We start from the raw sequence: 23208 nt of genomic DNA, 5'->3' as shown, positions 1-23208 counted from the left end.
TTTGTTGATTAACATGTTTTAAAAACCTTACACATTCTCTTCGGAAAGTAGACAACGTTTCCTGTAAAAGTTAAAGCTGCTTGAAGCGTGGAAATCTGTAAAATAAATCATATTATCAAAAATAAGGAACATCAAAAGTTAGGACATGCTTCATTGTTCAATGAGGTTTGTTCGGCCATTCTGAGTTGAGAAAAAACAAAAGGCCTAAAATGATTCCTGAAAACCAACGTTTATTCCGGAAAGACCATTAGAATTCTTGAAGAACCATAATGAATTTTACTAGTCCGAAAGAACTCGTTTTAGTACCAAAGCATTTCAAGAAGACCGTGAGGATTACAACATGGATGTGATTCGAGTTTGCCTGGAATATGTTGCTCTAAATTCAGCGACAACCTACTTATTCGAAAAAGTGTCAAGCATCCGGTTCATACGAAATGCATAACAATATAATCAACTCAATTTGCTTTTAATTAAAATTCACACCACAATTGATTTTTGGAAACGTCAGAAACCAACCCCTGTTATAGTGGGCGTTTGCTTGCTCAGTTGCCTAAGGCTAGAACGTTTCTCTTTTCCACCCTACCATTGTTACCGGAACGAGGATTCACCGTCGTGATAATCATTTTGTATCATTTATTTAATCTGCTCATGCTCGACAAGTACCTGACTGCTCCATCTGCCATACAAACATCCTCATACAGATTTGTCTATTATTCTCCCGGCAAGATGGAAGGTACCGGTTCACGAATGAGGGGCCTATCCCCGAGGGAAAATCAATAATCTCGTTTAAATTCTATTACGGAGAACAATGGGATGAAAGAACTGCAATTGAATGAAGCTTATAAAACAATTATAAACGGGTAACGACGTGTTTGGTTTCGTTCCTAACCCACTGCATCATGAGTCAAACAAGTAGCAGTATGTTAATGGGCAAATTACCATGGTACAATAAATCAGTGATTTACTTTGTGATGTTTTCGACTGGAAGTGAATGATAGTACATTAAGCTTCAAGTATATATTATCTAATACTTGACAAACATTTCTATTAAGATAGACACTTTCCATTTTAGTATTTTTAAAGCATGAATCAAAAAGTGGCCCCAAAAAGGTTATTTCCCAAAATAAAATTATATGTACATATACTTTATTTTAAAAAAGCTGTCATTTCCGCTGAACTTTTAATTCAGTTTTAATGGTGCATTAATAATTAATTACATCAAATAATGCGAAATTATTTGATGAATACTTTAGACAAATAACACAAATCAACATCAAATTCAGGTGTTGATTATATTATCAAGTTTCTTTTTAATAATTATTTGCACCTGATCAGGTCAAAGTGGCATTTGCACGGGTCCAATGCTAGTTGAACATAATCAAAAGGTGAAAATAGACAACGAAGAGAGTATGAAAGCGTCAGTGTTGTTCACACATTTAATTGAATAAACACGCCCCCCATGGAGTAGTCCGAGCCAATCAGCGATCCGTGAATGCTGCCATGGTGCAGTAGAGCTAGAAGTCAGTTCAATGGATGGGATGGAGCGATGGAACCGTACACAAGTAGTTCGTGTCCCAACCACAGCTCCAATTTTGGCGCTTTCCCGAAATGAAGATGGTAGTAAAGCACGTGGTTGTTTTGTTTTTATTATATGAATGAAATCTGTTCATGCGCAGAAACATCTTCCACTAAATCCTGTTGCTATCAGACGAATCCCTCATCCACTCTGTCCAAACACATAACTCACTTGCTCCTTCTGGTCAGATGCAGCAACCGTTGAACACATGGCAGATTGTTGAAACTGTCTGCTTGAAATATTCAGCATATTCCGTTGTTTCAGTGCCGAAGAGGAGTCCTTTGTGTCCGTTCCTGCATGGTACTGTTTCCAGAGGCAACGGCGACAGGGCACTGTCAATCTGACTCATTTGGTCCGTTCTCTACTAGGTGAAGTGTAAATTTGATCAGTGATTGTTTTGGATTGGTGATTGTTTGTTGCTTTCTCTACAGACGAATGCTTATTTGCTGTCTGTCTGCTTACTATAGTTAGCAAGTTGAGCGAAATTTGAAAGTGAACTCATCTCAGATCCATGGCATTGAATTCAGGTAATTACTCGATTATTGGTGTGATTGTAATGACGTATTTTAATTAGTTCACATTCGTGTATAATATAAGGACGACTGCTGGTGTGTACAATTTTGAAGGACACCTCCGAATATTTAATGAACTTGTAGCGTATTTAACTGTTAGTGTATGTTAATACATTGTTAGTTATCATATCTCATTGCATTCCTAGAGGTATCCATCACGAGACTACTTAATTGGTGAAAATACAAAAAAGTTGCCAAATGAAGAGAACTGCGAGCAGATTTTTTGCTTCACAATTTGCAGTAATGTCGAACAATAACATTAATCCACTTAGTTTTTGGTACTTATCTGGTGCATAAAAAAGGCCAAAGAGTATATATGAGTCAATTAAAAAAATGCCTTTTATGTAGGGCAATGTCTCCGGTTGTGGGCTACCCTGCATAACATCTGATACTAAACAGATAAGGCATATCTGTGTAATGTAAAACTTGTAGTTTGACAGCTCACATAATCTGAGTCATATCTAAGCGGGCACACGCATGACACATTCCAGCGTAACGCGACACCATGAAAAGCCGACTTTCAGCGATAAATTAAGTCTGCATTCGAAAATTAGCTTCGGGGACATATGATTAAACAGGTGTAAAATTATCCTCACTAAACTTCCTTTCTGGTGGAATATCATTTTGTGATTTTTCGCTTTGAATATGATAAATGCATTTCGTAACGCGACACCCTCGCTGAATTGCACTTTTTCATTTTGAAATGCAAGTGTTTTTTTTAGCTCTGGTATACGGTTTGGAGTATCGATTTATTCTAAGCATTTCTCGTATACAACAACAGAAATGAGGCTATGAATTAAAATTACGGATTAAAACCGACTTATTCCACCTACAGTGAATGGAACCCTTCTTACACTTTTGAAAGGTTGTGGGTGCAGTGCATATTACAATTTCTATGCATAAATATAAACTTTAATTGGATAACAAATAAATGCTCGAAAAAAAGTTCGAATCTTTAGTTGGTAAATTTTGTTCGAATTTCAGAGATATCAGATTATAGTTAAGAGAGCTCAATCAGTAAGCAAACTATTGAGATCTTGAAGTGGCACTATCTTGTAACATACACATTTTATATCTAGTTCTTTGATCTGAGTTGATAGGTATGCGATTATGGTAATGGTAAAAGGGGAAAAAAGTTTTTTTTAATGTTATTTATTATTTTTACAAATAAAATATTTCAAGCAGCATCAAGACACAACTGTGAAAGTCGTATATTAATAGAAATCGAAATAAAAATAAAGCAAAAATTGGTCGCTAAGGAAACGCTAGTGATATTTTTTTATCGTTTTCAATATAAAAAATGGGATATTTATAGATTTTTTTTAATTTTCAAAAAAACACACAAAGGCTACATATTTGATTTGCAAGCAAGTCCGATGATTTGCAACCGTTGAAGCCCGAAAGAGTTCAAATCGAACCATAGATGGCTGAAATATTGATGTGGCAATCTTTTATTAGTTTTCTAAAAATATGCCTCATGTTCGTACTTCACAGATATCTCTGAAACCGAATATCCGATTGCAAAAAAATTCAATGCGTTCAATGGCAAAGACATAGCTTTCGTTTGAAGAGAAAATTATGCAAATCGGTTCACAGACAGCTGAGATCATGATGTGACATTATTTTGCCAATGTTGTGAGCAAAATACGTCTAATGCTTTATGTTCGTATATCACAGATATCTCTGGAACCCAATATCTGATCGCAAAAAAAATTAATGGGTTCTATCGCGAACCATAGCTTTCTTATAAAAATGAAAGCGTGCAAATCGCATCACAGACGGCTGAGATCATTATGTGACATTATTTTGTTAGTTTTCTGAAAATGCATTTATGATTCGTATTTCACAAATATCTCTGAAACTAAATGTCCGATTGCAAAAAAAAATCAATGCGTTCAATGGCATAGGCATAGCTTTCACATACGGCGGAGTTTTTTTTTGTAACGCACACACGCACACACATACATGTGCTCAGTTCGTCGAGCTGAGTTGATTGGTATATGTATATGACTTGGATCTCCGAGTCTCGGATAAAAAGTCGATTTTTCAAGTGATCTCAATACCCTTCTTAGGGTGTAAGAAGGGTAAAACGGGAATAACGGGAAATAACTTAATTGATTTCAACACCGCCGCGTTACGCTGATCGACAAGCTGTGTTCTGCAAACGGTGTCGCGTTACGCAACCCTGTTTATCGTTGATAGCAGTGGCGCGGGAGTGGGTGGGCAAGTAGGACATGTCCTACGCAAGAAAATACTTGGGTAGGACATTCGAAGCATTGTCCTACTCATGATTATGGTAAGAACATGCCTTATGGATACCTAAAAGATCTAATGCTATCAAGACTATTTCAATTTCAAAATCTATAAAAATATCATTACAACGTTTCAAAGTTAATCAGAGGTTAAAGTGACAATCGTGGAGGTTTCCAGGGATCGTAAAGGAGAAATCTATTCCGAAAGGAAAGACGCGGGCAGCAGGGACTATGTCCAAGGGCTTGACGATCCCTCCCCAGGCCATCTGCGAGTGGTGGGGCTTGCCTAGGATGTGGTGGGGTTTGACAGTGGGCCCTGTTATATTCCTATAAAAAGCTGCATGTATCCGAAAGTGGGCCCTCCAAAGCGACAGTGTGCCGCTCAAAGAGCACAAGCCCAAGTCCTGGTGTTAGGTGGGACGCTAAACAGCCCTGACACGACGGCCCTCCAACGAGACAGGAGGTTTGCGCAGGCCCAATAAGCCGCCTGGAAAAACAATAATTACGAACAATATAAGAGACCAGTCGTTTTCGAGTTATGTGGATACGAACACAGACCATTTCATTTTTATTATATAGATAATGCGACTCGATATAATCGGCAAAGACCTAGGCGACGAATAAAAGATCACGATTGGAAGCTTGGAACATGGAACTGCAAGTCGCTAGGTTTTGCAGGTTGAGACAGGATAATCAACGATGAATTACATCCCCACAACTTCAACGTCATGGTACTGCAGAAGATTTACTGGACAGGACAGAAAGTGTGGAAAAGCGGGCATCGAGCGGCTACCTTCTACCAAAGCTGTGGCACCACCAACGAGCTTGGAACCGGCTTCATAGTCCTGGGTAAGATGCGCCAACGCGTGATTGGGTGGCAGCCAATCAACGCAAGGATGTGCAAGCTGAGGATAAAAGGCCGTTTCTTCAACTATAGCATCATCAACGTGCACTGCCGACACGAAGGGGGGGACCTGACGACGAGAAAGAAGCGTTCTACACACAGCTGGAGCAGACATACGATGGATGCCCACTTCGAGACGTCAAAATCGTCATCGGCGATATGAACACACAGGTAGGAATGGAGAAAATGTATAGACCGGTCATCGGACTGGATAGTATGCACACCGATGCATAAACTTTGCAGCCTCCCGCGGAATGGTAGTCCGAAGCACCTTCTTTCCCCGCAAAAATATCCACAAGGCAACATGGAGATCACCTAACCAAGAAAGGAAAACCAAATCGACCACGTTCTAATCGACGGTAAATTCTTCTCCGACATCACGAACGTCCGCACTTACCGCAGTGCGAATATTGAATTCGACCACTACCTCGTTGCAGTATGCCTGCGCTCAAAACTCTCAACGGTGTACAACACGCGTCGAAGTCGGACGCCGCGGCTTAAGATTGGGCGGCTACAAGACGGTAGACTAGCACTCCCAACGGAAGAGCAGCTAGGCGCAGCGTCTCTTGAAGATGGCTGGAGAGATATTCGATCCGCCATTGGTAACACCGCTACCGCTGCACTTGCCCCCGGATCAGAGAAACGACTGGTATGACGGCGAATGTGAGCAGTTAGTAGAAGAGAAGAATGCAGCATGGGCGAGATTGCTGCAACACCGCACGAGCTGCAACACGATATAAACGGGCGCGGAACAGACAAAACTCGATTTTCCGGAGGAAAAAGCGTCAGCTGATCGAGACCGTGAAGAGACGGAGCAACTGTACCGCGCTAATAACACACGAAAGTTCTATGAGAAGTTGAACCGTGGACAAAACGTCGAAAAGGACAAAAAGGTCGAAAAACAAAAAAGGTCGAAAGGATAAAAAGGTGGATCAACATCAAGTCGATAACAAGATGGGTGTATTCCAAAGGAATTTATTAAACTCATTTAACATCTAGCAGAATTAACTCACTTACTAATCAATCAAAGTTAAGGAATGAGCAATCTTCAAAGAAGGAGTAATTACTATGATACTATATTATGTATATCTAGATAGTTCTGTTAGAGATAAAATCAGATTGTTGATTTAGGAAATGAATAAAACTTATATTGTGCGAGACAGAGTTGTCCTGTATAGTTGGCAAAAAGTTGCTCTTTTATTTTAAACTATTAGCAATTGAATAAAATTCATTCAGTAAGTACAACTAATAGATGGATGTTGAGTTTTCTGAATGTCACTTCGATTCTGTCCTTTTCGACATTTTGTCCTTTCGACCTTTTGTCCCTTTCGACCTTTTGTCCTTTTCGACCATTTGTCTCTTTGACCTTTTGTCTTTCGACGTTTTGTCTTTCCATCATTTGTCCTTTCGACCTTTTGTCGTTCAACCTTTTGGCCCTAACCCAAGGGCTCTGACGTCATATGCGCGTGTGCACGGTAAAAAAAAACTGACTCAGCCATGCTTTCGCTCATCTATAGATTCTAATATCTATAGTATTTACTGCCTACGGATCCAGTCAGTTGGGAAAGGAACGTTAGTGTGTAGTTATTTTTGCTACTAGAGACCGAAAAAACTTCTTATGTTAACGGTCAAAGGTTGAGTCAAGTGCACTTCGGTGTTTTGCTAGTGCGTTTGAACCATATTATTTCGTACGCCAAACAAGACCGAAAATGTCGAAAATAAATTTCTAAATTTCAAACTAAACAATGTTTTATTTCAACTTTTGAGTCGGAAGAAAAACTGACGCGTTCAGGATGATTAACTCCATAGTTCTCTGAAAGACAATCGAATATCGATTCTTCATTTCAGGACCCAATACCACGGAAAGGAGATTTTGTTAACTCGGTAAGGTAGATGAACAGAAATATAGATCAAGGATTCACTTAGAGAAGTGATGAAGTTTATGCCACACCTCCTACCTATAAAGCAAAGGCGGTAATCACTAGACTGCTGCGCTCATCTTCAAAAGTTAAGAAACTAGACAAGGAATCACAAATATACCTACGTTTGCAAGAAATTTTAGAAGTTAGAAAAAAAGGTCTGAAATTCGGAGTAACCGTGTTCTTGAGACTTCTGAAACCCCCTAAATAGAGCTGAACACCCTTGAAGATTCTTGGACGATCATTAGCTTTACTGGTAGATCGTAGTGAAATTTCTGAACATTACTACAGGTTAGAATTTCTAGAAGTTAGTGATAATTGATTGTAATAATTCAATCTATATAATAAAAATGAAATGGTCTGTGTTCGTATCCTCATAACTCGAAAACAGCTGGATGGATTTTCTTCATTCCTTCAGCAGATATGTTCGTTACAGTTTCCGACGGGTTTATATGATATTTCCTCATGTAAAAGTAAGTAAGGATGAGAAAACTGAAATTAAGATTTGTATAGGAATTTTGCTTGAGTAGTTCAGAACGCGCATTTTCGCCTACTATGCGGACAACGTCTGCCGGGTCGACTAGTATTTTATAAAATTTACAGGAATCCATTATCACTTCTGGAAATTCGTAAAAATGTTTGAAGATATGCTTTTAAAGCAAAAAAGAGACATGCTTTTCAGAAATGTTCTATAAACACTGGAAATGTAATGATTGTCCTAATGGGCGAACAAACGTTGCATGTAGAAGAAGAAGCATAAAGATGATATTTGGAAAAACAGAAGGGTTATATACAAGATACGACCGCCCGACGTAAACTTCGTAAAACAGATTATAAGATAATTAATTTACTTAGAGTGACTTTTTCGCTTTCCTATGCTAAACGATATCATTTGCTGTTTTGATGAACCTCCTGAATTTTTAACTGAATTGTTTGTTTCGTGAGGGCCGTCTATTTTAGGGGGAGATCCCCTAGCGCTGGACACCTTCCAATACCGGACACTTCTTTAACCGACACTTGCAGAGGTCCCTCCTTCATCTTATTAAGCACAAAAGAAAGATATTGAAAAGGCTTTTAACGGCATGGAATATCAGATCTTCGTGTGGTAAACTTTGTACAAAATGTGGTAAACTTGAACAAAAATGCTTAAAATTTTGATGTTTCGCGTTATTTTAGAAGGTCTGAATATTAAAATCAATCTAATGCATTCTGATTATGTGGAAATGATATTTCTTACTTATGAATCCTGTACACCTCCAGTGGTGCAAAAGGCCGACTTGAAAGATCTCCATCCTGAGCGTTGCCCAGGAAATGATATTAGCCATATCTTCTTCTTCTATTTTTTATATACATAAAAATGAATTTCTGTCTGTCTGAACCTTATAGACTCGGAAACTACTGAACCGAACTGCGTGAAAATTTGTATGCAGAGGTTTTTGAGGCCGGGGAAGGTTCTTGAGCTGGTTCGAGACCCCTCCCCATACAGATGAAACTGAAATTTCTGCATAGCTCGACAACTAATCAGAGAATAGATAAATTTTAGGCGTAACGAAGTTCGTCGGGTCGGCTAGTATTAAATAATGATCATGATTTGTTAGATGTATCATGTAATTGTAGTGCAAAATCAATGTCTGTCTGGTAGCCAAATTTCCCTTTTCAACACAACATGTGGTTGTTAATGAAATTGGTTACGTTTGATGAATTTTTTAGCAAATTCATAAAATCCGTCATCATTTTTAGAATTTTTGGCGTTCGACTTATGATCCACATACTTCTTACTTTTATCTTTTCTTGAACAATCTGATTCTCTTACTGAATCGTTAAGTGCTGCGTAGGCTATATCTGAATAAACCGTCTAAGACGAAATAAGCACTGTCCATTTAATTCCACCAGTTAATTTTCGTTATCTTTGCAGATACGTATTTCGACCACAACTGTGTGGTCGTCTTCAGTGTCTTGTACTTGACTCGACTCGGTTTAATACATTCCACTAAAAGCTTAATATATTTTTCTATATCTGAATGTTTTTTTAATAAGGCCGATACAAATATTTAAAATCCATTTTGTCTCCCCCCCTCGGATTTTTTTTTGCCAAAAAAATAATATTAAATAAAATAAAATTCGGATAATTTTGAGGATTTTCAAAACATTCGTTAACAAATCCAAGGAGTTTTTATTTTAATATTTATTTATCCCTTGACCTTTCGGAGACTAGTAGGACAAAAAGTAAATTAAATATTTGTAACGGCCTAATACATAAAAAACTTTTTTGGACAAACGTTTGGTAGAATAGAATGATAAATTTGGAAAGAGTAGAATGGGAAAATTGTTATAGTTTTATATTGTTCAAATCGTAATCCATTTTAAAAGGTACGTAAGTTGATTGTACGACAATTCCCCGAAAACTAAATCCCTGAATGCAATTTCCCGAATGTAATTTCCCTGAATGTAACAATTCCCTGAATGCAAATTCCTGAATGTAACAATTCCCCGAATGTAACAATTCCCCGAATGTAACATTTCCCCGAATGGAACAATTCCTGAAAATAAATACCTGCAAACACATCTTCGAAATCGACTGTATGCGTCCGAAAAGCTGTGTTTAAAGATACATTCAAGAGTGTCTTATTGGAGATTATCAGCTGAAAAGCAAAAGTATTTGGAGTTCTTGATCCTCCAAAATGTGTTGTTTAATTATAAAGATATCGGCAAAACATACTTTTGCATATAAACGATAAAGACGGATCCATAAAAAACTGGAAAACGATCCATAAATAACATCTAAATGTTCCTTAAAATGCTACCATAAATCCATAAAATAGTTAATGAGATTTCATAAAGAATAATTTTTCGATCCATAACTAAGCTAAAATTTAGCAATTTATTGGGAAATATGTTCCATTAACATGGTCAAGAAAAACAATACAATTCTTGCTATTTTCCCATGAAAATATGACAAATGATCCATAAATCTTTGGAAAATGATCCATAAAAAACTATATTTTGATCCATAAAACATCAAATTTGCGCATTTTTTTTATCGTGATGATGATCCATAATTTCAGTAATATGATCCATAATTTTAGTCATATGTCATAGTCATCCATAATTCTGGCCATTTGATCCATAACTTTGTTCAAATGATCCATAGTTTTGGTGATATGATCCATAAATTTTGATAAATGATCCATAGATTTTATAAAATGTGTGGATCAATTAATATAGTTTCATTGGCCTTCTTTCCAAGGATTATGGATCACATTATCAAAATTATGGATCATATGACCAAAATTATGGATCATATTGCTGAAATTATGGATCATCATCAGGATATAAATTGCGCAATTGAATTTTTATGGATCATTTTTCAAAGTTTTATGGATCATATTCAAAGTTTCATGGATCATAAAATATTCTTTATGGAATCTTTCGAACTATTTTATGGATTTTTGGTTGCGTTTTATGGAACATTCAGATGATATTTATGGATCGTTTTCATTCTTTATGGATCGTTTTTCCACATTGAACGGTGCAAAGTAAGGGCTGCCTAAAGATATCAGAGTACAGTGTTCTCTAAGGTAGTTTTTTTCAAAATAGTATCAAACTGCAATTCTGATTGAAAGCCTTTTGGTAAATATTTTTCCCATCTTCGAATCATACTCCTGTCCTGCATATACCTTCTTCATATATATAAGCAGGACCGGATTTAGCCGGAAGGGGGCCCCGGGGCACCGGGGCCGACGGTAGGTTTTTTTTTTTTTTTTTTTTAACGAAGGTAATGGAAATCTGCAAACAGACACCTGGGGAGGCGAACCCAGGTAGTGTGGGGATGGGATCACCACTCCCGACCCACTAAAACCAACTCCTTCCTCTCCAGTCATTCCCCGGCCCGCAATTAAGCAATACTTGGGATGACTATTGGGCATTGCGCCCCTCCATGACGTACACAAGTGCACGTATGCGCCTCAACTCTTCGACACTCCCCATGCAACACATTTGCACAAGACACACTGGCACCACACGTGCCCCAACACTCACCTACCTATGCCGCTTGAATGACTGCAAGGGTACAACGGGTACCTTTGCAGGGGGTACCCCATGCCGCCATCTCACAGCATAGGCAGTCCTCACTCAGTGTGGTGTTCACCCCATCCTGCAACAGGGTGGCACCACTTGTCTACCAAGCCGGAGGCGACCCTAGGTTGGTGGCTCCTATGCCGCTCCTACCTCAGCTACGAGGCAGACCCTTTCATGTCTCCTATTTCTGAGGTGCCGCAGAGGCATCAACCCCTGACACTCCTGCCAGTCATAGCGAGACTTTCGTGTCCCCTACTTCTGAGGTGCCGCAGAGGTATCTGCCCCCGACACTCCTGCCAGGCCTAGCGAGACTTCACTCATTCCGTCCCTGACAGCCGGATCACACTACTGCCTAAGCAGCCACTCTGACCATACGTACCATGCGAGTCTAACTTGTGTGCTCGCTCATACATTCAGTCCCAATCGCTTGCACCACTTGTGCACCACTCTCTTTGACATTCAGTCACTCACTCAGTGGGGGTTGTAATACCCCATCTCCCATTTTATCCACTCTGTGCACCTCCTGTGCATCGTTTAAGCGTGGAACACCCGGCACGTCAAGCGTGCCTAACACTCACCTACCCGGGCTTTGATACTGTCAATAGGACTCCATAAGGTACTATGCCAGTAGCACCCACCCATTGACGTTTCGAGGCCCAGGTAGTCCTCAGCCAATGTGGTGGTCTCCCCATCCTGGGACGGGGTCACACCACTACCTTACATGTCTCCGATTTCTGAGGTGCCGCAGAAGCATCAACCCCTGACACTCCTGCCAGACGCAGCGAGACTTTCGTGTCCCCTACTTCTGAGGTGCCGCAGAGGTATCTGCCCCCCGACACTCCTGCCAGGCCTCACCAGACTTCAGTCATTCTAACACTACCGACCATGCGTACCATGCGAGACTTACTTGTGTGCTCACCCATACACTCGGTCCTCACTCTGTGGGGGTATTACGAGTAATACCCCCAACTCCCATTCGCTTGCACCACATGTGCACCACTTGGGGGTGTGTGGGTACCACCCACTGCCACCCGTTTGCCGCCGAAGCAGCCCTCACTCTGTGGAACCTCCACAGGCTCCGTTAACGACCTGGCTAATTGTTTCACCCCCCAGGCCATTCATCCCTTCGGCACGGGTCGCCTGACACCTTGGGATTCGGGGTTAGGGGCTTGTATGCTTTAAGCGGCACACGGTCGCTTGATAAGGATTGCTTGCGGATATGTGGTTTTTGGAGGGAATTAACAGCGCCCGCTGTTAACCCCACCACCTCCTAGGCAGAACTCCCTGACTCACAGACAGCTGGGGAGGGGTCGTCAAGCCCTTGGACATGGTCCCTGCTGCCTGAGGAGCTGACGGTATGTGGGGGCCCCAAAATGTACAAAAAGGTTGGTTTTGGTACATATAAGATTTGTAGGGGGCCCAAATACGGCCCCCGGCCCCCCCCATAAATCCGGCCCTGTATATAAGGCAATGGTGGATGTGAATCCTTGTAAACAAAAAATAATGCGTTTGCCCGGAAAGAGGCAATGGTGAACGTGATGCCTTCTTTAAAAAGAATGCATCTGCTCGGAATAATGCAATGGTAAATGTGTCCCTTCTTCAGTGTGTGTTTCACCAGATAATGGATGTTATTATTCGTTCTTTTATAACATGTATCTGTCCTGAATGATGTGATGCAATATTTAAAAGAAGGTAGTTTTACAAAGTAAGAAAATGGTAGATGTGTTCCTTCAAAAATAGGCGTTAGCTCGAAATAATGCAAAGATGAATAAATTGAGAATGAGAATAAAGACCAATTTGATCTCTTATTTTGATGCAGGCGAATTTTACCATAATAAGAAAAAAAAAAGTAAGATCCCTTATTACGCAATATGTATTAAATGTATTATATTTCACCGAAAAACATTTTGCCGCATTCATTTTCTCAACATGGCCTGTAACTTTCGCGTTGTGACTTTTGATGGATTCTACCTTTTTCAGAATAGAAGCGAACCAGTCTCCGGCTGAAAACCTCTTTAATAAAGCTATAATAATAATTTTTCAGAATGACCTTTGGAAGAATGCCGTTTTTCAGAATGTTATATTAAACAAATAAGCATTTTCTTAGATAAGTGTGGTGTAATATAACAGCAGTTTTGAAACATGTAATTGCTTCATATCAATCATTCTTTATATCTGGCAAGCGTGGTTGCTTAGTAAACGAATTATCTCCTCTTTTTGCTATATTGCGGACAGAATCTCTGTCTCGTGAGATTTTAATTTAAAGAAGGCATTATCTCCTCCATTCACATTACACCGGACAGACGCGATCATTTAAAGAAGGCGTTGTTCCATTCTTTCACTTTATTCCAGACAAACGAGTTCATTTAAAGAAGGGACTATCTATCCTCTTTGTCTTATACCGGGCAAATGTGTTCATTTGAAGAAGACATTATCACTTTCTTTCCCTAATACCGGGCGATGCTATCATCTGAAGAAGAAATTATCTCCTACCGTCATCTTATACCGGACAAACGCGTTCATTTCAAGAAGACATTCCTCATAGTTATCGAAAGCTTTCCGGTACCTACCAGTACTATACCAGTTGCATGAATGTCTTGTGTAGCAAGTACAATGGATACACTGTGTACAAGGAGCCGGAATGCTTCCCACCCTGAAGCATCTTAGGCCACACCGAGAATCGAACTCGCATCCTCCGTATCGGCAATCATACGACTTTGCTCGCATGGCTTACTTAATACCCATCGCCTTGTGCCTCACTCAAAAAGAAGGGAGATGCATTCGGGGAAATGTTACATTCGGGGAAATTGCATTCGGGGAATTGTTATTCGGGGAATTGTCGTACAATCACATAAGTTCTTGAATGCTTGGTGGGACAGATTACAGTTTGTAGCTGTGTGATAGTAGCTGTTTGTTAGTAGCGTTAGTAGCAGGAAAAATCTCAAATGCGAGAGAGTGTTCACTGCCGCGATTCACATAAGAGTCCCATGTCGATTTTTGACGATTTTGATTTGCTTTCAAAAATAAGCTTAAAATGAACTCATCTAGAAGAAAAACTGATAAAATAATATTCGTTGTTCTAGAAATTTGAAAATTAAAACCCACTTGTGTTGTCTCATCTTGCTATTTATTCGCATAACAGTCAAATTCCAGATATTGATACCCTCTCGCACAAAACATCAATGTAATAATGGTCCATTTAATAGTCCCATAGCAATGTATACAGATAAAAAAATATAATGCCAAATTTTCAGAAAGATTGCTCGTTTTATCGATTTATTAGTTTTTTTCAATTACTCAATGTAAAACGAGTTTGAAAAATTCAACGGGATATTACTCAAGTTGAAGATAACTGACACGGAATGCTTATGCGAATAGGGGCAGTTCTTTTCTTACAGAAAATCTTGAGCGATGAGACGAAATCAAGCGGTTTTAGTTGCTTTTTCTTTCAAAAGGCTCGAAGCCTTCCTTTGAAATGCTCGGAATTCTATTCTCAAGAGGCGCCCATTCAAGATACTTCCGCCTTTTTTAAGGCCCGGAAGACTACCTAGTTGCACACATCTTACTGCTTTGGTTGCCTCAGCACTTATCTGACTCGATTTGGTACGATATGAGTTACAGAAACTCGTGTATGACAATTGTGCTACTCGGGACTTTTTAAAAAGCTCGAAAGTTTCCTTTCAAGAGGCTTAAAGCCTCCTTTCAACAGGTTTGAAAGCCTTCTTGCAAAAGGCTTGGACGACTCTTTAAAAAGGCACGGAAGGCTCCTTTCAAAAGGCGCAGAAGCCCCCTTTTGAGTGGTTCGCAAGCCTCCCTCTAGGAGACTCGGATTTTTTCCTTCAAGAAGCTTGCAAGCGTTCACTCACGATACTCCAATGCCTCATTTTGAGTGACTAAAAAGCCACCATTCAAGAGGCTCGAAAGACTCAAAAGTATTTATTCAAATACTCCTGAAGCCTCCCTTTCAGGTGACTCAAAAGTCGCCATTCAATAGGCTCGGAAGACTCTTTCCAAGAGGCTTGGAAGCCTCCTTTCAAGAACTCGAAAACGTCCCATCAAAATGCTCGGACTTCTTTTTTTAAGAAGCTCAGATGCGTCCATTCAAGATACTCAGAACCCTCCTTTCGAGTGACTCGGAAGCCTTCCATAAAATGGCCAGTAAGGTCTTTCAAGAAGTTCGGAAGCCTTCTTTCAAGAGGCTCAAAAGCTTTCATTTAAGAGGCGCGGAAACCACCTTTCCAGAGGCTCGGAAGCCTTTTTTCAAAAGGCTCGGAAGCCTCCTTTCAAGAGGCTAGGAAGCCTACTTTCAAGAGGCTCGGAAGCCTCTTTTCAAGAGGCCCGGAAGCCTCCTTTCAAGAGGCTCGGAAGCCTTTTTCAAGAGGCTCGAAAGCCTCCATTCATCATACTCTAAAGCCTTCATTCAAGAGGCGCGGAAGCCTCCTTTTAAGAGGCGCGGAAGCCACCTTTCAAAAGGCTTGGAAGCCTTTTTTCAAGAGGCTCGGAAGCCTCCTTTCAAGAGGTTCGAAAGCCTCCTTTCAAGACGCTCGGAAGCCTTCTTTCAAAACGCTCGGAAGCCTCCCATGATGGGGTTTAGAAGCCTTCCTTCGATAATTCTTTTTCAAGCAGCTCAGAGGCTTCCTTTCAAGATGCTCGGACGCCTCCTTTTAAGTGGCTGGAAAGCCGCCTTTCAAGAGACTCGGAAGTCTATCTTCAAGAGGCTTGGAAGGTTTTCTCGGAAGAGGCGCGGAATCCTACTTCCAAAAGGCTCGTAAGCCTCCTTTCAACATGCTTGGCCTTCAATAGTCCCTCGATGTAAGAACTTAATTTTAATTGAGAAGTTTAAAAAAATGAAGTGAAGTGTCCCAAATAAATAATAATAATAATAATAATATATTTCGTTAGTTTTCAGGTCCATTTTTCATATACACCCGATTCTTTTTTTACACGGGGGATGCGTTGCGTGTAAAAAAAAGTTTTCAGTTCAAAATTTGAAAATCCGTGTAAAAAAAGTTTTATAATTTCTCGACGAATCATGCAAAATGAAGCAACTTTGCAAAAATTTTGTATTGGATTTTTTTTTACACGGCCGTGTAACAAAAATCCGTGTAAAAACAGAATCTGTAATTTTCATTTACAGCAAAAAAATCATAAGGGGTACCTCAATGATTGCAAAAGTTCGAAGGGGTACCTCTCAAGGAAAAGGTTGAGCACCGCAGCTCTAGGGCGAACCTAGAATATAAGCTAAAATCATGCCTACTTGATGAATAATTCATCAATTATTTCTTTTTTCGTTTCATCACATTGGGGCCATCCACAAAGTACGTCACACCTCTAGGGGGAGGAGGTGAGGGTCCATAGCAGCGTGACAAGCTTTACAAAAAAAATTAGAGGTTTATTACAAAAAGAGTGATGAAGGGGGTAGAGGGAGGGGGTTGAAAATCGTCAATTTTTGCGTGACGTAATTAATGGATCTCATCTACGCCAGACCAACTTTTCGCGAAATTTTTCGGCAAGCGATTACAAAAATTTTATGACTGCAACGTGATTCGAATTTAGATGATCATCATCGACGGGATGCGATAACTATAGCCACACCACCACATCAACTGCATGTAGGGATGAGGTTGTTGGTTTCATAAAGGCTGCTCTTTTTGCAACTGGTGATGGCACCAAAAGGAAGAAAGGAGTGAGGAAACGAGCAAATCAACTTTTCGCGGCACTTCTAGTGGGGGAGAAATGGTTATCTCTCTTGACACATTTTTTATTTTCCCGCAAATCGATTTCTCGGCTAAAATCAGCGTGAGGGAGCATTCTCCGCTCAATGAGTGAGAATTACGATCCCTGCATAACAAAGGTATCACAAAAAAGCGGGGCCAACGAGCTTACTTTATTGTATAGTTTCCCAAAGTGGTGGGCCGCGACCCCCACCCTATGTAAACCTTATGGAAGGAGGTCACGAACCCCCAACTTTGGGAAACTATGCTTTACTGTATACAAAAAAGCTGCTTTCGGCGCGCGCGAGTAATTTTGATCGGGATTTCGCAGAGAGCGATCGAACAAGCAGTTTCAGCGGAAAACCATCGCATTAGTGGTAGCGTCCGCATGTTTCTGTCATCACCAAACTATTGATTTTGCTCTGTTATGAAAATTCTTGGATCTCGGATCAACCTTCCCTTGTTTAAAATAATGGTCCGCGCTTGTGATTGTGCTACAGAAGGGCAACTTTCTATCGTCGCAATGCGATTAAGTTTTGCACTTTGATGAAAATTCATCTCGGATACACCTTCTGTTGTATGAAATGGTGTATCGGAAAAATCGATTTCATTGTCAATGACTATCAGAACCAAAACCAAAGAATCTTGCCAGAAAACTTCACTTTCCGCCGACGACAGCCAAATCGATTAATGACCATTATACAACTCCAATGAAAAACCAACATCAGAACAGTAGTTACATGACAATATTTTGCTGAATTAGCTTGGTTGAGGACTTACCCTTAGTGTATTCTCTGCGTCGCGTAATTAATTAAACAGTTTGATGAACAAGACATCAGAATTTTCCAAAGGCAAGTTCATCAAAGCTTGTCGAGCTATGCAATTTGGCACGATAACATAACCTGTGACTGTTCTCTGCAGCAACATGATTTAATGGTAAAATGATCTTGAAGAAATTTAGTCTGGTACTGTCTGATAGAAATTTTTCATATTAAAGCCCATTTTTCGATTTTTTAGCACTCGTAGTTGGATAAATACAGTAGTGGTAGTAGTGTTAGTTGGATAAATACAACTCGGGAAGCCTCGTTAGATAAACGTACAACTCGTAATGAAAAATTATTTTTTTGCAACTAGTTGCACAAACTACTATTATGCAACTCATTTGAATGCTGTATCGGTTATATAAGCACCTATTTCTATGGAAGTAGGCGTGAAAAATATATAGACCTTAAACATGCTATATCAAAGTTATACCATAAAGCTAAGCTCCCGAGTTAAATGTAAAAAATATTAAATGGATGAGTTCCATCGATTTTTTTTCCGATATTCCGTTTTTTTTTTCGATGTTACCTATAAAAGCTTTTTTCATTAAATGGGTCGGGGCTATCCCTTGAAGATTGGCTTTCATTTGAAGATTGAGCCCCAAATATTCCGGACTTTGTCCAATTTTGGGACACCCTAATATACACACACATACACATCGTTTCAGGAGTGATCCAATAGCCTTGGCGTTACACTTAGTTTACGAGAAAGACAAAACAAATTACGTCAATTGGGACGAGATTGTGGTTCAACCATCGAATCACGACTGTGTAGAATCCCCCCCTCGTTTCAAAATAAGTAACACTTTTATTCCCTCATCACCTCATTTTCACAGACTTATTTTGCTCTCAAATCACGAACAACAACACCGAAACAAATCTCTCTCAAGAGGAAAACATAATCCGAGCAATTCAATTACACCCTTCATATAAAAAGGTCGTTACTATCTTCGAATTGGTACCGGTCATGTAGTGGGCGCACGCTTCCTACCAAATTTTCCCAAAAACAGTTTTGTTCTCCACCTTCTTCTCAACACCGCGTTGTTGTTGTTCTTCACTCAAAAAGCTGTTTCTCACTCCAATCTTTGTACATCGTAAGGATAAGAGCCTTAAGAAAACAGTTCTGCCAAATTAAAGACACACGTTCCGGTGATAGCCCCTTCATTTGCTCGTTAAACATCCAATCGAAGTTATAAGCTTCTCACCCCACCCACCAGACATTCTCCAGAATTGCAGTTTGTTAAACCGAATGTTGTTTACGCTTCTTTCCAGATTGGTTCCATCCCTTTCACAAAGACTGCACGGTACAGGATACCAACATAGCGAAATCTCAAGGATACACATCATTCCTCCATTCAGCCACCGAAAAAGGATGCGGGAAAAGAGGTATCCGACATTCAAATCGATGATTACGTATTCAATTAAGGTTTCGTTGGTTGCCATAATGAGCCAAAATTGAGTTGTAATTAATGTCGTTAATTATAAATGAACCGTTTCAAGTGAAGTTTAGGTACTTTTTAAGAGTCTTTAATTTGAAATAATCCGATGAACTTCTTTTCAGCCTACGTTGAAGGACGTAAGACACACATTTAGAGCAATTATTCCTTCCAGCATTCAAATCAAGAATCGAAACTTAAATTTATGCAAACCAATTCGATTGATGATAACATGGGGTTGTGCTACATCAAGAGGAACTGGTTTGACATAAATATAATTCGCATCAATTATTTCGGATTGATCCCATTGATAGAATAAGTAAGTCATACAGTTTCTCTTCTATTCCTAGCGAGGAATATCCACAGCGGTGTACGTACTGTCCGGCCGACAGCAGCCCCGTTCAATGTCCGCCAGACTGTTTCTGTAAGCGACCGGAAGACACAACTGATCGAGTTTAGATCAACGACAAGAGGTTATTTCGAAACGAAGTTAATCAAAAGTCTGTTTATCTGTGAACCACTGTATTCTATCAAACAGTAAATAGTGGCTACGTTTTAACTTGTATTTGATTAACTAACAGTAGAAGCAATGTAGCAAATCTAGCATTCATTTGACAAATGTTGAATTTGATGTAATTTGTAAATGAACATAAATCTTTGAAGTCTAGTATTAGTTAATAAGGCTTTATGGCAATTGTAACGCGCTTGAGCAAAGCAAATAAATTATTCCACAAGCTCATCTTATCTTCATCGTAATTGTTCGCTCCGATTCCGCTTTTCAAATCTAATTGACACCATAGCTAAATGTAAGTTACCGAGCATATCGTTATATGCATAATCATAACATAACTGTAACTAAATAAACTGAATAAAAAGATTACTCTTAACTAATATAATATAGAGTACAGCATATTCTGTACTTACTTTACGCTGCAAAGAAAGAAAAGATCGTCTCCGAAAACGCAATTCATTCAATCAGACAAAACTCGTCATCCTCAGTTGCCGTTGACTATTTATGAACAAGATAATCAACTCAGTTTAATCCACCTTGCGGGTATGGTGCTTTTCTCATGAATTATAAAATGTAACGAGAAAAACTAGGGTTTGAACCCGAAGGAGAACGAAAAAACCCTGATTGATCCACCTAGCGGTGTTTGTGCCTTTCTCGTACATTAGATATACTAAAAAAATTGAGTGAGAATTTCTTAGCGTGATTTTTGTGTATAAATCGTATTTTGTCCATAACTTTTGATCCCATAGTCCGATCTGGCCTATTTTCAATAGGAAACAATGGGACAGGGAATGCAACCTATTCCAAACAAATCGGATCAAGTGCCTAAAAGATGGGTGAGTTTTATTTTGCGCACATACATACACACACGCACACACATACACACAGACAGACATTATCTCAATTCGTCGAGCTGAGTCGATTGGTATATAACACTATGGGTCTCCGGACCTTCTATCACAAAATCGTCTTGGAAGTAAATATATAGCCTTTTCGTTACACCTTGGTGTACGAGAAAGGCAAAAATACTCACTTATCATTTCTGCACGGTTAGAAAAAAGTGCCTTTTCACTCAAATCGGGGATTTAGTGTGGGAACCCAAAATTACGAAAGATTTTCCTAAAATTAAGAAAAAATACTTAATACCGCCGTCGGGGGTGACAATGGGTCTGGGGTGAGAATGGGTCATCGCTCTCACCGGCAGCAAAATCGTTCAAAAGGTCTCTCATATTTTAGTCTTCTTGCCATCAGATATATTCAATCCATTCTACAAGGATTCAAAGTAGTTGAAACAGTGACCTATTCTTACCCCCGACGACGGTATTAAGTAAATTGTACTAAATTTTAAGTAAAAACTGACCAAAAGCCAGGTAAATTTTACAAATTTTTTTGTAAACATGACATTACTTAACGTTGAGTTCCCACACTTTAATACCCTTGTTGAGTAGTTTTGCTCCTCATTTTATGACAACAAAGGGAAGTGGGAGGGAGATGCACTCTCGATAAGAAGTATACCATGAGAGACGTTTTTTGGAAGCTGTTACGATAATGAACTGATTCGGCTACACCCCATGATATTTTTTTTTTTAAAAAGCCCCAATTGCGGGGGAGGCACCGATTCTGACGATGCAGTTCAACTTGTTTCACAGAGCTGTGCGACAATATGGTACCCTACATAAAATGAGCGAGAACAAAACGTTTTACCTATCAAACCCCCTGTGTGGGGGCTGCCTATCCAAAGCAGTTTTTTACAATAGAGAGGGCATGGAGACACATAGTGTTTTATACCAATCGACTCAGTTCAACGAATTAAGGTTATGTCTGTGTGTGTGTGCGCAAAAACTCTAGCTCATTTTTTTCGTACCTACCCTTTACCGATTTACTCGTAGCAAGTTGCATTCGATGGGGATACTTGTCCCATTGTTTTCTATTGAAAATTGGCCGGATCGGACTACGGGCTTATGAATAATGATCAAAATACTATTTATTTAGCTAACTTTTCTGACACTCAGACTTCATCGATTTTCTCGCAACGGATTGCGTTCGACAGAGAATCCTGTCCCATTGTTTCCTATTGAAAATTGGCCGGATCAGATCAGATCAGGATCAGATGGGATCAGAAGTTATGGCCAAAATACAAATTTCAAAACCACAATACAAAATTACTTTTTTGACACTTATGCTCATCCGATTTGCTTGCAACAAGTGGCGTTGCGCGAGAAATTGTATAATACATATAAACAAATATGGAAAATAGGATCAATCTACTTATTAGTGTTATTTTACGCTTTTTTTTATATATTTCTTAACCCTTTTGAACGGACGAGAAAGGCACCATCACCGAGCAGCACAAGTCAAGTGAATTTGGTTGCAGTAACTAAATTGTGACTTAATCTGGTAATATTTAAGTTGCTGTGATCTATCTGGAACATGTGTGCTGCTTGGGATGATTCAAATTTCTTTGAACATGGGCTGTTTAACTCTTCCAAAATGATCTTGAGTTAAAATCAAGGTATCCACCAAAACACAATGACTAAGGAAGTGCTTGTGTCGTGTTGTGTGTCCATTCGAATGCAGGCATGAACTGTTTTTGTTGGAAATTCAGTAGTGTGAACAGATATTGGGGCCCTCTTTGCCGTGCGGTAAGACGCGCGACTACAAAGCAAGACCATGCTGAGGGTGGCTGGGCTCGATTCCCGGTGCCGGTCTAGGCAATTTTCGTTAATAACGGCAAGTTAATAACTGTGGAAGTGCTGAATGAACACTAAGCTGCGAGGCGGCTCTGTCCCAGTGTGGGGATGTAATGCCAGTAAGAAGAAGAAGAATAACAGAAATTCCATCGAAAATGGTCGAAAATAGCATCAGAGTAACTTCTTCTTTTTATTGGCATTACACCCCCCACTGTTGCATGACCGTATCGCAGCTAGATGTTCATTTTCCACATTTATCATCTTCAAGGTTTCTAAGCCAAGATACCATTTTGTATTCGTATATCACTAGCACGACGATACGAGAAAATATCCAACCCGAAGATTTCCTAGACTGCGGCCGGAATTATCGTGGGCATCGAAATCCGTACACTTAAGCACCTTAGTATATAAAAAGTCATTAGAAAATTGCAATCGAATGGAAATAAAACGTTTGTCATTGACACAGGAGCATGGAGGCTTTTACTTTTGAAGTGTTTCACATTTACTCATTAAAAACTACGAAAAACATGATGAAATCTATATACATAAAAATGAATTTCTGTCTGTCTGACAGGGATTGAATCCTAAAGAGAAAGAGTAATTGGTCAAACACAATTGGTACGTTTGCGTGTTTTGACAGTTTTTCCATGGGAAAACTGTCAAAACGCACGCAAACGTATCAATTGTGTTTGGCCCATAAGTCTCTCACTTATCATCTCTGTATACATATACGATA

General features: G+C 39.6%; 1 protein-coding gene across 3 annotated transcripts; it reads left to right on the top strand.

Moving 5' to 3' along the window:
• Positions 1–1759: 1759 nt before the first annotated feature.
• LOC134224340 (uncharacterized) lies at positions 1760–20181 on the top strand. 3 transcript variants are annotated; one of them, XR_009982915.1, is made up of 3 exons: positions 1760–1944; positions 2008–2103; positions 19108–20181. XR_009982915.1 is itself a non-coding variant. In XM_062703669.1 (3 exons), the coding sequence occupies exons 1-3, from the start codon at positions 2088–2090 to the stop codon at positions 19810–19812; spliced, it is 321 nt and encodes a 106-aa protein (XP_062559653.1). In that variant the 5' UTR covers positions 1760–2087; the 3' UTR covers positions 19813–20181. The 3 variants fall into 3 exon arrangements, 1 of the variants encoding a protein (XP_062559653.1); XR_009982916.1 differs by having other exon boundaries at positions 1760–2103; positions 19108–19345; positions 19622–20181; XM_062703669.1 differs by having other exon boundaries at positions 1760–2103; positions 19108–19221; positions 19622–20181.
• Positions 20182–23208: the final 3027 nt, after the last annotated feature.

Source organism: Armigeres subalbatus, chromosome 3 (assembly GCF_024139115.2).
Source record: "Armigeres subalbatus isolate Guangzhou_Male chromosome 3, GZ_Asu_2, whole genome shotgun sequence".
Taxonomy (NCBI): Eukaryota; Metazoa; Arthropoda; class Insecta; order Diptera; family Culicidae; genus Armigeres; species Armigeres subalbatus.
The sequence above is the reverse complement of the archived record's forward strand: the minus strand, read 5'-3'. Positions and strand labels throughout refer to the sequence as shown.

What these genes read in the sequence shown, in the direction of transcription:
- LOC134224340 (XM_062703669.1), top strand. An exon ending in AAAAGGATGCGGGAAAAGAG is followed by an intron (nt 19,222 to 19,621) that starts GTATCCGACATT and finishes TTCTATTCCTAG; the next exon opens with CGAGGAATATCCACAGCGGT.